At 51.7% G+C, this 13,566-nt stretch overlaps 2 protein-coding genes across 2 annotated transcripts; both read left to right on the top strand.

The window, feature by feature from the left end:
* Window positions 1–6,633: 6,633 nt before the first annotated feature.
* B0H65DRAFT_504725 (uncharacterized protein) lies at window positions 6,634–6,926 on the top strand (the record flags this gene model as incomplete). Its single annotated transcript, XM_062827940.1, is given in 2 exon segments — window positions 6,634–6,710; window positions 6,722–6,926. 2 exon segments carry the CDS (start codon window positions 6,634–6,636, stop codon window positions 6,924–6,926), a joined length of 282 nt encoding a protein of 93 aa, XP_062686060.1.
* Window positions 6,927–7,137: 211 nt separating this feature from the next.
* Window positions 7,138–9,659, top strand: B0H65DRAFT_20792 (uncharacterized protein). Its single transcript, XM_062821885.1, has 2 exons — window positions 7,138–7,520; window positions 7,572–9,659. Exons 1-2 carry the CDS (start codon window positions 7,251–7,253, stop codon window positions 9,333–9,335), a joined length of 2,034 nt encoding a protein of 677 aa, XP_062686059.1. The 5' UTR covers window positions 7,138–7,250; the 3' UTR covers window positions 9,336–9,659.
* Window positions 9,660–13,566: the final 3,907 nt, after the last annotated feature.

The raw sequence follows: 13,566 nt of genomic DNA, 5'->3' as shown, positions 1-13,566 counted from the left end.
GAGGCGGTAGAAACTAAATCACAACTGACGAGTGTCCATGATGCGATATCGAGATTCGACTGCGCACAATATCTGATACAGCTTGACGAACAAGCTTTCCGGCATCACGCACATATCATCTTCCTTCCCGCCTGATCCGGCAGGGCTGCAGATAGGACGGTAGAGACCTTGACACACCTACGCCACGCGAATCAGGCTCGCAGACAAAATTCGGCGCCAAGCCTCCTCCTGTTTACGCACGTTGGAGACGCGGCACTTGCCATGTGAGAAATGCTGTTGGCTCCAAGGCTCATTTAAGCGCGGGAAAAAACAAAACAAGTTCCTTACGAGGAAAGGCCAATATTTGGTTTGGAGACGGGCCACGTCTTCTGACATCCTAAGCATGTGTTAACAGAGTTGACGATATGAAAATGTCAAGTTGTCTCTGTTCACCTGCGCCCTGCTTATGGTTGCGATTTTGGGACGGGTCTTGTAGATTGGGGCCGAGTTGAGGCCACGATCCTTTGGTAATGAAACGATTCATATCCTCTCGGTATCTCATCGTCCCATGCACACAGGAACTGAAAGCCCCAGCCGATAGCAAGGGGAGTTTGGTAGTGTGACCGCAAGAGCAGGTCTCGAGACAACTGTGCCTCATCATGTTACCACCTCGCTAAGACGAATGCAACTGTATGAAGTATTGCCAAAAATTGCGAGTGCGTGCTTGTTGTATCTCACCTCCAGCTGGCTCATGGTGAAGGGTCGTCAAATGGAAAATTTCTAAGGGCTTAGATCGGGAGTGTGGGGGCCGGATCCCCGAGACACCACTTGACTGCTGGATCTCTGTGATCATAGAGCTCTGGGATGTTACCGAAATGAAGGACGGGAGGGAAAACCACTCGGTGAGGTGCTAGCACTTCGGCAAGGCTGGGCTAAGCCCACTGCAAGGCAGATAGCACTCGCAGAACTGTAGTTGAGAGCGATCATGAATTGGATGAAGCAAAAAGGATGCCAAGTTAAGACCGAAAATGGTGAACAAGCTTGAAGAAATTGAAAAAGAAAAAGAATGCGAGGTGTCAAATCGAGTGATTTAGTTCTTTTCCGCAGAAAGCTTGCAACCAGACTTGAGGGACGGGAGTGGGAGTGCAAAGTAGGTAAAATGTGTGAGTTCAAACAGGCGGGGAGAATTTGGGGACCTGGGGAAGCAGCCTGACCCAGGAGAACGGAATTACGGAAATACCGTGACCGGAGATGTCAGGGCTGTCTTGCCGGGCAGGACTGGGAGCCAGCACTTGCCCAACACATGACTGGCATGACAGGGTCGTGGAAAGGGCAGGCACGAACGGTCGGGACTGAAATCGTCGGCGGAAGTAGGACGCGCTTTCCCCGACCGCGCGAGATGGGAAGATGGACTTGCGGTTGCGCTCTTGCAGGGTCTGATCCACTTGTCGCTTAAACCTTCCGCTTGTGTCCATGTGGTGTCCATCTGAGAATATTGACCCATTTCAGTCGGCGAAAAGTGTGATGTAGTGATTTTCGAGTTATTTGGAATATGGGCCCGTAAGCTCTCAACCTAGAACGTACCGTATTATCTCGCGAAATTGAGATCCGGTTAGGCAGGCACAACGCAGGGTTAAAGGTGTAAAAAGGCATGTATGCCCGATGTATGTAGTTGACCAACACCTTTAACCCTGCCTAACCGGATCTCAATTTCGCGAGATAATACGGTAGTGAATTTGAGCAGGACTTTACATCATCTCATCGTTCTCTGCTTGGGGCACCTTGCAGAAAAGCGGATGTTGCATTCACCTTAACCGTAACCCAAGGGGCGGCAGTGCAGCCGTGGTGCAGCTAAATAACCATCCCGGCCCTGGACTTGTACGGTCAGTTTTTGTCAGAGGGGGGTTTTGGGCCTCGGAAAGTCTTCCAAATCGTGCCGTGCTGTTGGATGCAACGTTGGCCGCTATTTAGGCTCCTCATGGTGAATTCCCAGTGGCTTTGTGGGAAGCGCCCATTGTAGACAGTTTTTGTCAACCACTGAATCGTAGGGGTGAATTGCCATGGAACCGATGAGCCACGGCCAGGATATGCCAAGAGTCCAAGCCTTGCAGGCCAGGCAGTTCAGAGACCCAAAGGTTGAAAAGAAGTTCTTACCTTGGGGGCCGGACGGTAGATCTCGTAAAGCAGTAATGCTTTGGGAACCTTCACTGTGCCCTCCACACGTATGAGCTGCGGATGCTGCGCCCGCGAGAGGTGTCTTTCATATCGGCTCTGAACAAGCTCCATCCGACAAGCCAGGTATTGCGCTCGTTAGCAAAGGGATTGGCAACACCTTGATATAAGAACACAGAATGGTCCAGCGGGAGACGAGATGACCTGGGTAAATCCTCAACCCTATCGGGCAGAACAGGGACCTCATCTGGAGTCCTGGACATTGCACACCCACACAGCGGGACCAGCCTAGTCCGGATCAGACACAAGGACAGGCTAATGCAGGACCCGCGCAGCCCCAAATAGGGGCCAAAATGAGCCAGGAAGAGACCAATGAGCGAGCATGGTTACCCCGGTGAGGTGGTGATGAAGGGTTAACAACGGTGATTCTTCGTAAACAACTTACTGGATGTTAGGGTTTGTATAACGTTTGTAGGGAAGATCTGTCAGGGGTTAAATGCCTGCTTTGAGAGCAATGCAGGCTCACTGGAGATAACTCCGGATATGACAAGGTAACGCCGAAGGAGAAGCCCACGTCTAGAGAGAGGTACCTGGGTCTTGGCCAAGCAAAACCTGAATAGGGGAGCCTGATCCGCAGCCGTCACCCAAGAGCTTTTGTGAATATCATCAGATAAGCTCACGTTGATGGCGGTTCAAGCATGAATGAATATGAACTAGCCCAGAGACAAGGGTTGGGGATGGATTCAACTGATCAAGACAGCTTTCAGACCGGCTTCATAGGTAGCCCGGTGGACAAGATGGAGGGGTGATGATCACCTAACAATCGCGCTTCCGAGGCGGGGAGCAGCGGAAGGTAACGGGGAGAAAAAGATTAGCGATGAACCGAGAGGACGCGATGGTGCCAGTACATACTGTCGGTGTCGCGGAACCGGCTCCCGTTGCGTTTTTGCAGGTGAAGGGCAGGCCAATTTGCTGGTTTACGGAGCTATGGTTATATGCTACCTATCCAGGTTGGCTCGATGATTTCGGCTACCAGTAGCACAGAGCCGTTTTCTCGGGCCTTTTGGCTTCAGGTCGCTTCAATTTCTAGCGGACAGCGCAGACAGAATGTCCGTAACGTCAACGGTGGGCGGGACGACGGGAGGATGGATCGCGAAGATTCGTACGGTACAACATGCACTGGCAGTCTGGGACCCCAAGTTGCGGCCCTCTTCACCCGGGCCAATGGCGTGCTTTGCCCATTCTCCCCGCGCGCCTGGTCGTGAAGTTGGTCGGCGAATTGTCCTCCTTGGTTTAGTCTGGTGCTTGATCTGGCTTTTCCGGCCAATGGAAGTGAATCCTAAGCGCGTTCGAAGGGAAGTGGAAATGATGTTGGAAGTGTGTCGCGCCTCGATGTTGTGTCCTTCCTCCATTCTCGCAAGGAAGCGAACTTGAAGCGCGCAACAAGTGTTGAAGAATCACAGAGATCTGCGGCTGCACACAATTGCGCACGACACAGCACCAGCACGAAGCGCAGCAAGACGGGAGCACGAGTCATTTCTTGTCAGGCCGCCAAGACACACGCTAACCAGAAGTGAGCCTGGTCCAGGCAGACATAGCCCAAAGAGGGTTAGCGTTCCCGACGGAACGGCAAGAGTTGCGATTGGACATTGAAGCCCCCAATCTCTCCACCAGAGTTGCACCCGCAATTCTCGTGCTTTGGTCGACAACGAGGTGAGCTCCTGCAGTGTATTTGCGTGATGCTCAAAATCGTGCAAGAAGGACTACATTGAAACGAGTCGCCTGCTTACCATCTTGTAGTTGATAACACTGGACTCTGCCTCCAGGAAATTCTTGAATTGTCAGTTAAGCCCCATGATTCCCGGCTTCGCTCACCTGCGCCGCCCTCGGACGGGGTCCACTGAAAGACCGGCAGCTGTTTTCAGACTGCCGTGGCGGGCAAGGCGGGCATCTCGCAGGAAAGAATCTTTCGGCAGTGCGGATGGCCCTTTCATGTGCATAGGTTGAAAAAAAGTTACAAGAGATCATTGTTGACGCAGAGAAGACAGAGAAGACACTGGTGACAAGACTGAAGTAATCTTTCGAGTCTGCAGACCTGTCACAGTCAAGTGCCGCCGGCAACTCAATCCGTTTTCTTGGCGGCGGGCGCTTTCTGCGGAAATCGCAACATCCCCGCCAGATCAACGACAAGGATTCCTGAATGAACCTTTCTGTTTTGATCATTTTCTACGACCCCCCTGGCGCGCTATGATTTTCCCGCCGACTGTTCTCATGCCTCGGCTGGAAAGAAGGTGTTCAATTTCCTGTGCTCTTGATCGCGCTTGCCACAAAATGCTCGCACAGGTTTTCCAGGTGAGAATTTTTGAGACCGAACATTAACAGAAGCTGCGACTCGTGCATGGAGGGGGCCTCTGCCATCAAACCACTTCCTACTTGCAGCTCGACAGTCACTCAAGTTCTCGGATTTCTTTTCATCTCAGACCACCCACTTCACTTGTCGGACAACTTCAGGGCTCTCAGATGTCACACCGGAATTTGCCCTCATTTTCCCTTTTCAGCAGCAGTGCCCTGATTGGGCGAAAGAGAGCCGACCAAAGCAGGACACAGTCAATCAACCATCACCATGCAGAATGCTGTTGCACTCCTTTCTCGGCACTATCGCTCATCTTGAAGATTTGACCCCCGACTTCACCTAATTGCAACCCGACAAAACCGCGGAAGGACACGTCACTCGCCTAAACTTAAACAGCGTCTCTCCGTCGCATCGCACTTCGTTCGGGCCCGCAGCAGCTGGGAGATGATGGACGAAATGGAACAATAATGGTAGTCATGCCTTCCTGATATTTGCTAGCTAGTCCCTGAGCTGACATCGCTAGCAAACACTAACAAGAACCCGGACCAGAGCTGCTCAGCCTGATACTACTGGGTCGCGGCCCTACGGGTCCCGTTTTCAATGGCTTGTTCGGATCCGCAAAAGTCGGCGGGGTCCGGCGCAACCGTTTTCATCAGGTGGCCCGCCCCGGAGCCCACTTTACCGCCCCCGCGCCGGCGCATTATCCACCGTCGCTCCAAGCCCGATCTCTCATCCAAGCATTCTGGAACTCGAAGCTTAATGCCATCACACAGATCACAAAATCCGGTTTCGGGCTGTTTGTCCTGACCTTCTGTGGACTCGGCGATACACCTGGAGCTGGTCAAGTTAGCCGCTACCCGCTCATCGAATCTCACACTAGCGACGTTAGCTTGACCGGATCGCTAGGCTCAACTCTACACATCACAACAGCCCGCTGGGGGCTCCTTGTTGATCGACCCAGCATCAAAGGTAAGCACTTCGTTCGGGCACGGACAGGTTGTATTACCTTCCAGTTGGTAGCCTGTCGGATGTAGACATGGCTGCTTTGAACTGGAATGGTCGCCCGTCTTTTTCTCTTCTCTGCCGATCTTGCGCTTTTTCTTTCTCGTTGTCTACACTATGATGCGATGGGTCTTAAGCGGCGTCTATCGGGCCCAAGGTCAAAGCCAAGGGAGCACAATAGCCGCCAGTTGGTTACATCAACCAAGTATGACAGGCTTGCTCTCCAGAGACGCGCATTGAGGAGTTCTGGTTATGAGAAGGGACGGGGCTGTACACTCGGGTACCTTGCGTGGACATCACTTGTCCCCCAATGTACCTTTTTGTCGTCGCCGCCCATCCAGTGACCACCGACCAGGAACCATTGAGCAGGCCACTTGTACTGCGATACAGTTAGTCCTGCACCGTACATTTTGCAAGTCCCTCATCCCTGTCAGCAGTGACCTCTGGGTGCTATCTCCACCACCTGTCCCCCTGCTTACCCCCTGGGAAGTATATGGCACTCCGTACCCTTGGCAAGTGACCAGGGGCAGCGCCCCCCTGGCTGATGTTGAGCGTTGCCGTCCCGAACGCCTCTTCCATCCCAGAGAGTGTGAACGGGGTGAAAATTTGACTGTTTACACCACAGGTACACAGCAAGAAACCGCATCTTCGTTCACCGTGATCCCGGCCCAGCGACCAGCTCGGCCTCGAGCTAGGCCATCTGGTACCATTGTATTATTACACAGTGGGGCTCAAGAAGCTCCCCATGGAGGCCCGCTGAGCCCAATTTGCTCTGCTAAACGTGCAAGGGGGTTCTGGTAGAACTCCGTGCTGTGTTCTGTACCTACACACTTCCCGCTCGCGCTGAATCCCGACAGCCTCGACCAAGCGGCCGCTCTGTATAAGCCCTGCATAACAGCCAGCTTACTCTTCTTCCCATCCACGCTGGCCATATGCCTCGTTCTTGGCCGTTATGTCAGTACGTGATTGCCAGTTCTTCCAGCTAACAAGAGCAATAGCACGCAATTCTCGTTTGATGCGCAGTCAAAACCAGCTCCAGATGACAAAGGGATTCGTTGAGGAATCCACGTCAAGGGGGTCCAGGAATCATCTTGTATGTGTTGATGCGCCTGCCAAATCGGACCCGCATGGCAAACGACTCTAGACCGACCCAGCATGGCTTTGTCCCCCCCGATTCATACCCCCATTACCCGGCAATCACACAGTTTTGTTCAGTCCCAAGGCTCCGCACACCTATTCCTCGATGGCGGCTAGCCTAATGCACATCAAAAGGGTATGTATCATTACCTATCCACTTTTCCACCCCCACATGGCCCTCGAGCCAGTACCACAGTACGTGCCGCTCGTTATCCTGATCCTGGGCCACTCTCTAGGAGCAAAGGAGGCTTGCTCATACGAGTTGCTCGTCCTCCAGTACTAGAAAACCATATCCTTGCCCCACGACCTGCCGTCTCAACCTTCTACTTCTTCGTTTCAGACGTTCTCAGTCTGCTGCTGTGTATTTATTTGAGAACATAAAATAAGGTACGTTTGATTCCTTTCTCGCCGCTCACCTTGCATCTCCTTCCGCCTCCCTTTCCATTTCTGCCGGGTCAAGGATTTAAACATCACCCTACAAGGACCTCCTCCTCTCCCCTCTCCCTCTTTCGGGAAAGCAGGTCAGCACAAGGTGGATATACCTTCCAAGAAGCCCCGCCGCGTTCTGTTCCAGGTTTCCCATCAAGAAAAATTCTAAATTTCCAAAATGGATATAGACGGACAGGAAGATCACAGTCTAGAAGACGATCGTCTGGCTCCAGATTCGGAGGACGACTATATTGCCACCTCCAGCATCTGCACGCCTTTTGAGCACTTGCAGTTTCACCTCGACATGACCAGCGCCCAGTATCTGACGCCGAACACACATCACCCGAACCGACTGCGTGTCCACGGCCTAACTCTCGCCGGTACGACCGCTTGTCCGAGCGGCCCACATACTGTTGCCTACTCCCCCCCTGAGTTGGACCCATTCACCGTACGTTTTAACGTCCCATTTCACTGCTACATTCACTTACCAATTGGGCAGGTTTCGGGCATTTCTTCATTCAACTACCCAGCCATCGTCGACACAACCCTTCTAACACCAATCTCTGGCTCCGAGAGCCCCCCTTTAAACCAAATGCCGTGCCCAAAGATGGAGCATTACCACGCTTCACAATCAGCAATGTCTCTCAATGAGGTACCGACGCCTCCAAACACAGGAAGGATGTATTACAGTCCCTACAACAGTCAGGGTTCTCCTTCAATGTCTGGTCTCCCAGCAGTAACAGAAGCCCATCAATTCGATCAGTCATCGGCATACATGGCCCCTAACGCTCACCATGCAACGTCTCCCAAAGCCGAATTTCCACCGGGGCCTGCAGACCTCTACTTTGGTTCCTATAGCGTTTCGACCTCTCACGGCGGTGAGGTATCGCATCACCCTGTTCCGGAATATCCTCATTTTCCCAGCGTCGACGTAGATGCCTCGTCTGAATACTTGTATAGAACGCAACAGCCTCACTTGAACATCCATGGATCGCCAATGCACCATCGGATGGCCTCCAACGGCCAAGCGTCTCTCCTCACCCATCCCAATCCTTCCCAGTACAGACCACAGACAACCCCAAGGATCGCTGGGTTTGAGGAACTGCGTGGCGATCCCGCCATGTTCCAACCACCATATGCTGCCCACACACCAACCATTGCTCCATCGAAGCGAAAGCGACAGGAGAAGAGCAAGACCTCCAAGCCTGGAAAGGCATCGTCTCGAAAATCAAAGGAGTCGCCACGTCCAGGGTACACAGATGGACCTGCTGCTTATCAAAAAGGGGAGGGTGATAAGGAGGAGCTAACCCTCCATGATGACGCACCGGAAGACGATAAGTTCTTGTTCCAGCTCAGAAAGGAGCATATCTCCGAGAAGGGGAAGGGGATGTGGGAAGAAATGAAGGCCAAGTACTCAGAGAAGCACCAGGGTAATTGGGCAAAGGCGGCACTGCAAATGAAGGTATCGCGCGCAGTAGCCAAATTTGGTGTGTGGCCAGAACAAGAGGTAAGCTTTGAACGGCTTGTGAGGAATCTTGGGAAAGGAGAATTGTTAACTGACAACCATTCTCAGATCCAACGTTTGAAAGAAGCCTTTTTTCAAGACGAAGAGAAGAGATACCAACGCCTCATAGCCCACATGAAGGAGAAGGGCGGATGCAAGGTCTGGGACTGGAAGCCTCAACACATTTCGGCCATGCTTATCAGGCTGGGCCTTGAGGATGCCAAAGTAGAAGAAAAGACGGGAATCCGGCGGCGCAAGAAGCTGGAAAAGCGAAAGCATACCAGCTCGGCATCGCATGGGGGGACTGCTTACTCTACGCCACATATGCAGCAACAGAACATGGTAGCTGACTGGTCCGAGGGATCTGTTGGTCTTGGTCTCCACAATGTTTTCCCCAACAATCATTCCCAGCAGCAACCCATGATGAACATGGTATCGACCAGTCGACAGCCCTCCCATGAGCAACCTTTCTACGAGTTGACGAGCGACGAAAGGTTTCCCCAACTTACTTCCGAACAGTACTATGACACTGTTGAGCAGATATTCAACGGCACGAGGCATGTTGATGAGGACGAGATTTCAAGTCCCGGTTTCCCAGACGTGGCAGATCGCGATGAGAGAGCGGCCAATGCTGCGACTAGCAGCGCTCACAATTCGCGGCCGCCGACGAGAGATGAGCTAAACAGTTACCAACAAGCCTCTAGCGCGAGGATGGCACAACAGGCGTGCGAACAACTGCTTCAAGGACGGCAACAATAGCAATTACAGGAATCGGGTTTCTTGGACGAATTGACGAGAAGAGAATGGCATGCTTTTACGGCGGCACGGCGACAGGTGACAGATTGATCATTGTGGCTATTGGTCATTTTCCCCGTTACCCCTATATGGTTGTCTATCTTTCTTTTCTTACCATCCTCTTCTTCCCTTACCTATCCTCAAAATATCCTTCACGTTTTTTTCCTATTCTTCTACGCATGCTCTTTAAACATCCATCACATGTGGCGTTGGGGACTTCACTTCTTCGGTTTTCAACAGAGGGTGTCCGGTCTTGACTTTGGTTTCATCTAAATGGATGGCTTACTCCTGCTTTCCTATCTGTTACACATTCTGGCATGTCGAAGTCACCGAGCGAGATGCGAGCTCTGCTGGGTTGCAGAGCACGAAGCAAGAAGGAACAGATGAACAATAGCGAGGGGCCCTAGAAGAGGTCAAGGGATGAAGGGCAGCGATGAGAGCAGCCCGCGTTTGCCAGCGAAACGGGCGCTACAGTTTCAAGTCAATAGCGTACAAACAACATGACGAAGATGTGGTTATTGTTCATACCTACCATCGGAGATGCTCATGCATAAACCTTCCTGCAACTGATTTTTTTTTGCATTATCTATTTCCCAAGTTCTCTTTTGTCAATGAGTGCTTGCATTTATTCCTCACGCCGGTTGAGCACACCTGAGCCTGCTGACCAAAGAATAGGGAGGCGGTGGTTTCCAAGGTGCCTCAAACGCCAACAACAGGACATTAATACCCGTATGCGATGGTCAGGCATCGGACGGAATCACAACAACATTGAGACGGATTATCACCCCATTGGCACCAGCCGAGACGCCCACATGTATTCGTCTTCAGGGCAACGATCTACTGCGTGTGACGTAGACATTACGGAGAGCTCTCCGCCGAGTAAACAGCAATCTGCAGAAAGGAAAAACGACGAAAATGGTCAATTGCGCAGAAAGACCAATCCCCAAAGGGAAAGTCAGATTTTATTCTTGGTTAGTCTTGGCGGATGATGGGCACAGCACTCCTCTACCCTGTCACCCTGTCACTCTGTCAGGTCTGCTCCTCAATCGGACTTCAAGTACATACGCAAGTCGGAATCACACCATCCATCTATCGTCCAGGGGATACTACTTTGCTGCCTAAGGGTTGTGGGGTTGCTGTTTGGAGCACATTCGTTATGGCATATGATCCCCTAAACGAGAGTGCCAATATTGTGGTGGAAGCCGGCAGTCCGTTTTCCGCTAACAATTTTTGTTTTAAGAAGGAGGTGAGATTATGATGCAAAAGAACTAAGGTCTACATCATGGGTTGTGAGGAGGACCCGACCGTCGGATAGCTGCCTGGCCGCTTGAACGCTTGTCACTTCTCTGCCAAGATTAGAAAATACGTGCGACGGAAAGCTCACGGTACGTCTCGGATCGGAGATAATCTCACGCCTACCAATGGTAATTCACTGGCTGGCAATGTTTGTTCCCGAACGAACTGTCTCTTCAACGTTGTTTCTCAGGGTTCAATAAGTGTCGCGGGATATTCCATGCATGGATTATTGCCCCGGCTTGTTCCAAAATCCCAAAGAAATTACAAGGCTCATATCCTTACTCCACTGCCAGAATTCCCCGGAACCCTCTTCAACTGTCACCGCGCGGAGCTTCCCATAGCGGGCCTACAGGGACTGGTGGGTGCGGGACGAAAACGGGACGGAGCTCGGGGTTCGGAGTCGGGACCAATCTTCTCATCACATCACGGCATGAATCATGCCTTCAAACAATACCGGATCCTGATCAAAACCTACCCAGGACACTGCAGACACTGCAGTCTCCCACATACAACGTGACTCTGACGGCTTCTGCCACGTAAATTCATAGAAGCCTGAAAAGGCCAGCTGGACTAGCCGTGGCCGTCACGATGAAGCAGCAAGGGACACACAGGCTGAAGATTGCAAGCCCGGAAACGCAAGGACGGAATACGTGTGCGGAAAGTAGTAATCCAGCATGTGTTTGCACCCCACAAACTACCTTAGCGAAGAAGGTGGCAGAAAAGTGTAAATATTTACCATTGGACTCGGCTAAACCCAAAAACCTCCGACGGCAATCACCGTCCCTCGATCTCGGTAGCCGGTAGGTCGATAGGCCTGATAGGTATTCCAAGTAGGGGTAAGATCAGGTGAAGGCATTGTGCTGCATCTAGATCTGCCGCCCCCGAGCGGCTCGCAAGCAAACAAACATGGTGGCTGGCTGGCTTGAAACGAAGCCCGATTTGATGGCGATGAGGGGAAGTTTGTTTGAGAAAGAGCGGCACTAGCTTTGCCGTGTGTTCAACGGCTTTTCCAATTTATCTGACGCATTCCGTTTGGAGTTCCAGATGTTAAACTCTCTATAGCTGGGGATTGCAGATTCACTGAATCCCCGTTGTTTGGACATGCAGTGCAGTGAAAGACCAAAGTCTCAAACAAAAACAACTGTGAACTAAGCAAAGAACACTTCTACACGATGCGATATCCGTTCATAGCGTGAAGCATATCCCATAGAGTTCTGTATCGTTAGCCGGGCTTCAATATTTGGTTTCATGATACCCATCGACAGGCGTTGATCTTTCAAATCCCCAAATCAACAACACGTCCCCGAGCCTTCAACGTCAACCAATCACAACCCTCCAATTCCTCTCCAAATTTCCCAAACGGGAACAATCCCAAAACACAATCCCAAAACACAATCCCAAAACACAATCCCATCCGTCTGACCACCCACATCAACAACCGCCAAAATCTCAACCACTGATATTCAGGGCAATACATCACACCATCTCGAAGTCAGTTGAAGTGACACCATCGCGTCGAAGACCACTGCAATACAGTGCACTCCGAAATGCATCGGAGCTTGGCGCTGTCAACTGCAGTGATGTTGTTGTGATACCTACAAGCGGGGCACAGGACGGGACCTTGCGTGCGGTAGTGCAGTCAAGCACTGCAGTGTACGTAATAGTAAGCCGCCCCTTTTTTCCTTTGTGTAACGCGAGATATGCGCCAAGTGGAAGTGGGCTCCTGTCAGTGTCGTTGTCGTTGTCGTTGTCGATGTCAAAGTCAACGCGGTGGATGCGATGAAGAGGGGTGTAATGAGGGGGTAGTACTTACATAGTAGATTGCTGAATAGCACACATGGCGATGTGATATTGTCGAGAAGACAGAGGGGAATCACTTCCATGTATTTTCGAGAATGCCAATGCAATATGCGGGCAAAATGTCGGTACACTGCACGCCTGCCTGTCCAGGCACAGAACTGACGCTCGGGAACAGCAACAAATTCAGGGCACCCGACCCGCGTCACCTATCCCGCCATTTCATTCCCAGTTCCTTTCTTTTTCCCTTTTTATTTACACTACCACAAGAGCGCTTAGGGAGTTCCAGGAACTCTCTTCCGGTTTTTTATTCCCATAAACCCACCAGCTGTCAATTTTTCCTTGGCATAAAGGGGTAATGAACCCCAGCGGAAGAAGCAGCACCTCAAAATAAATCGTTTTCGCAAGTCTAACCTGAGCAGGTCAAGAACACTTTGTATGCCTGCCTGTTGCGAATTATTCCTTTTGCTTTTTTCTGAGAATTGGAAGCATATGAGATTGTGACGAAGGCCTGATACATATGGCTTTAAACCTCCAGTGACTGCTAAGTTTTTAGCGTCAATGTCTGATCAAGATTGGACATCAATCCATAATCCGGAATGTGGGATAAAATCTGCATCGATCCGTCGTCAGTCCGTCATTAGGGTCCGCCCCTCCCGTCGCCTCGAGTCCTCCGAATCTGGAGTCTCCGCAATCCTGCCCGTCCGTGACATTCCCGTCCCCCGGTTGTGCACGCCTGGCGCCTGCTAGGGGGTCTGGGGGTCGGCGGATTCGAGGCCCGCCCCCGCCGTTCTGGGCTGTGTCGATCAACAGTTTCCATTTCTGGGGTTGTCTTTTTCTCCCCTGGTCGGTCTATCAAGGACCGGGGTTGATTTGATGGTCGTGGACAGGGGTTGGGGGGACGATTTCGAACTTTATGTCCTGTACGTACAATGAAGCAAGACGGACGACAGAATGGGTGAAGTGAGTTGCGTTGAAGAGTGACCGCGACAGGACCAGATAAGGACTCAGTCGTCATCCTCGGTCAGGTCAGGTTCATTGATTGATGCCCAGTGTCAGTTTAGTGCCAGGCAGTGAAGTTTCGAATCGCGAGCTTCCACAA

This window comes from Neurospora tetraspora, assembly GCF_033439725.1.
Source record: "Neurospora tetraspora strain CBS 560.94 chromosome Unknown B0H65scaffold_1, whole genome shotgun sequence".
In the NCBI taxonomy this organism is placed as follows: domain Eukaryota; kingdom Fungi; phylum Ascomycota; class Sordariomycetes; order Sordariales; family Sordariaceae; genus Neurospora; species Neurospora tetraspora.
The sequence above is the reverse complement of the archived record's forward strand: the minus strand, read 5'-3'. Positions and strand labels throughout refer to the sequence as shown.

Bases quoted from the DNA above. Each gene is read 5' to 3' on its own strand.
- B0H65DRAFT_20792 (XM_062821885.1), top strand. From the start codon at position 7,251: ATGGATATAGACGGACAGGAAGATCACAGTCTAGAAGACGATCGTCTG. The intron at 7,521-7,571 runs GTACGTTTTAAC...CCAATTGGGCAG, and splicing joins CTGAGTTGGACCCATTCACC to GTTTCGGGCATTTCTTCATT.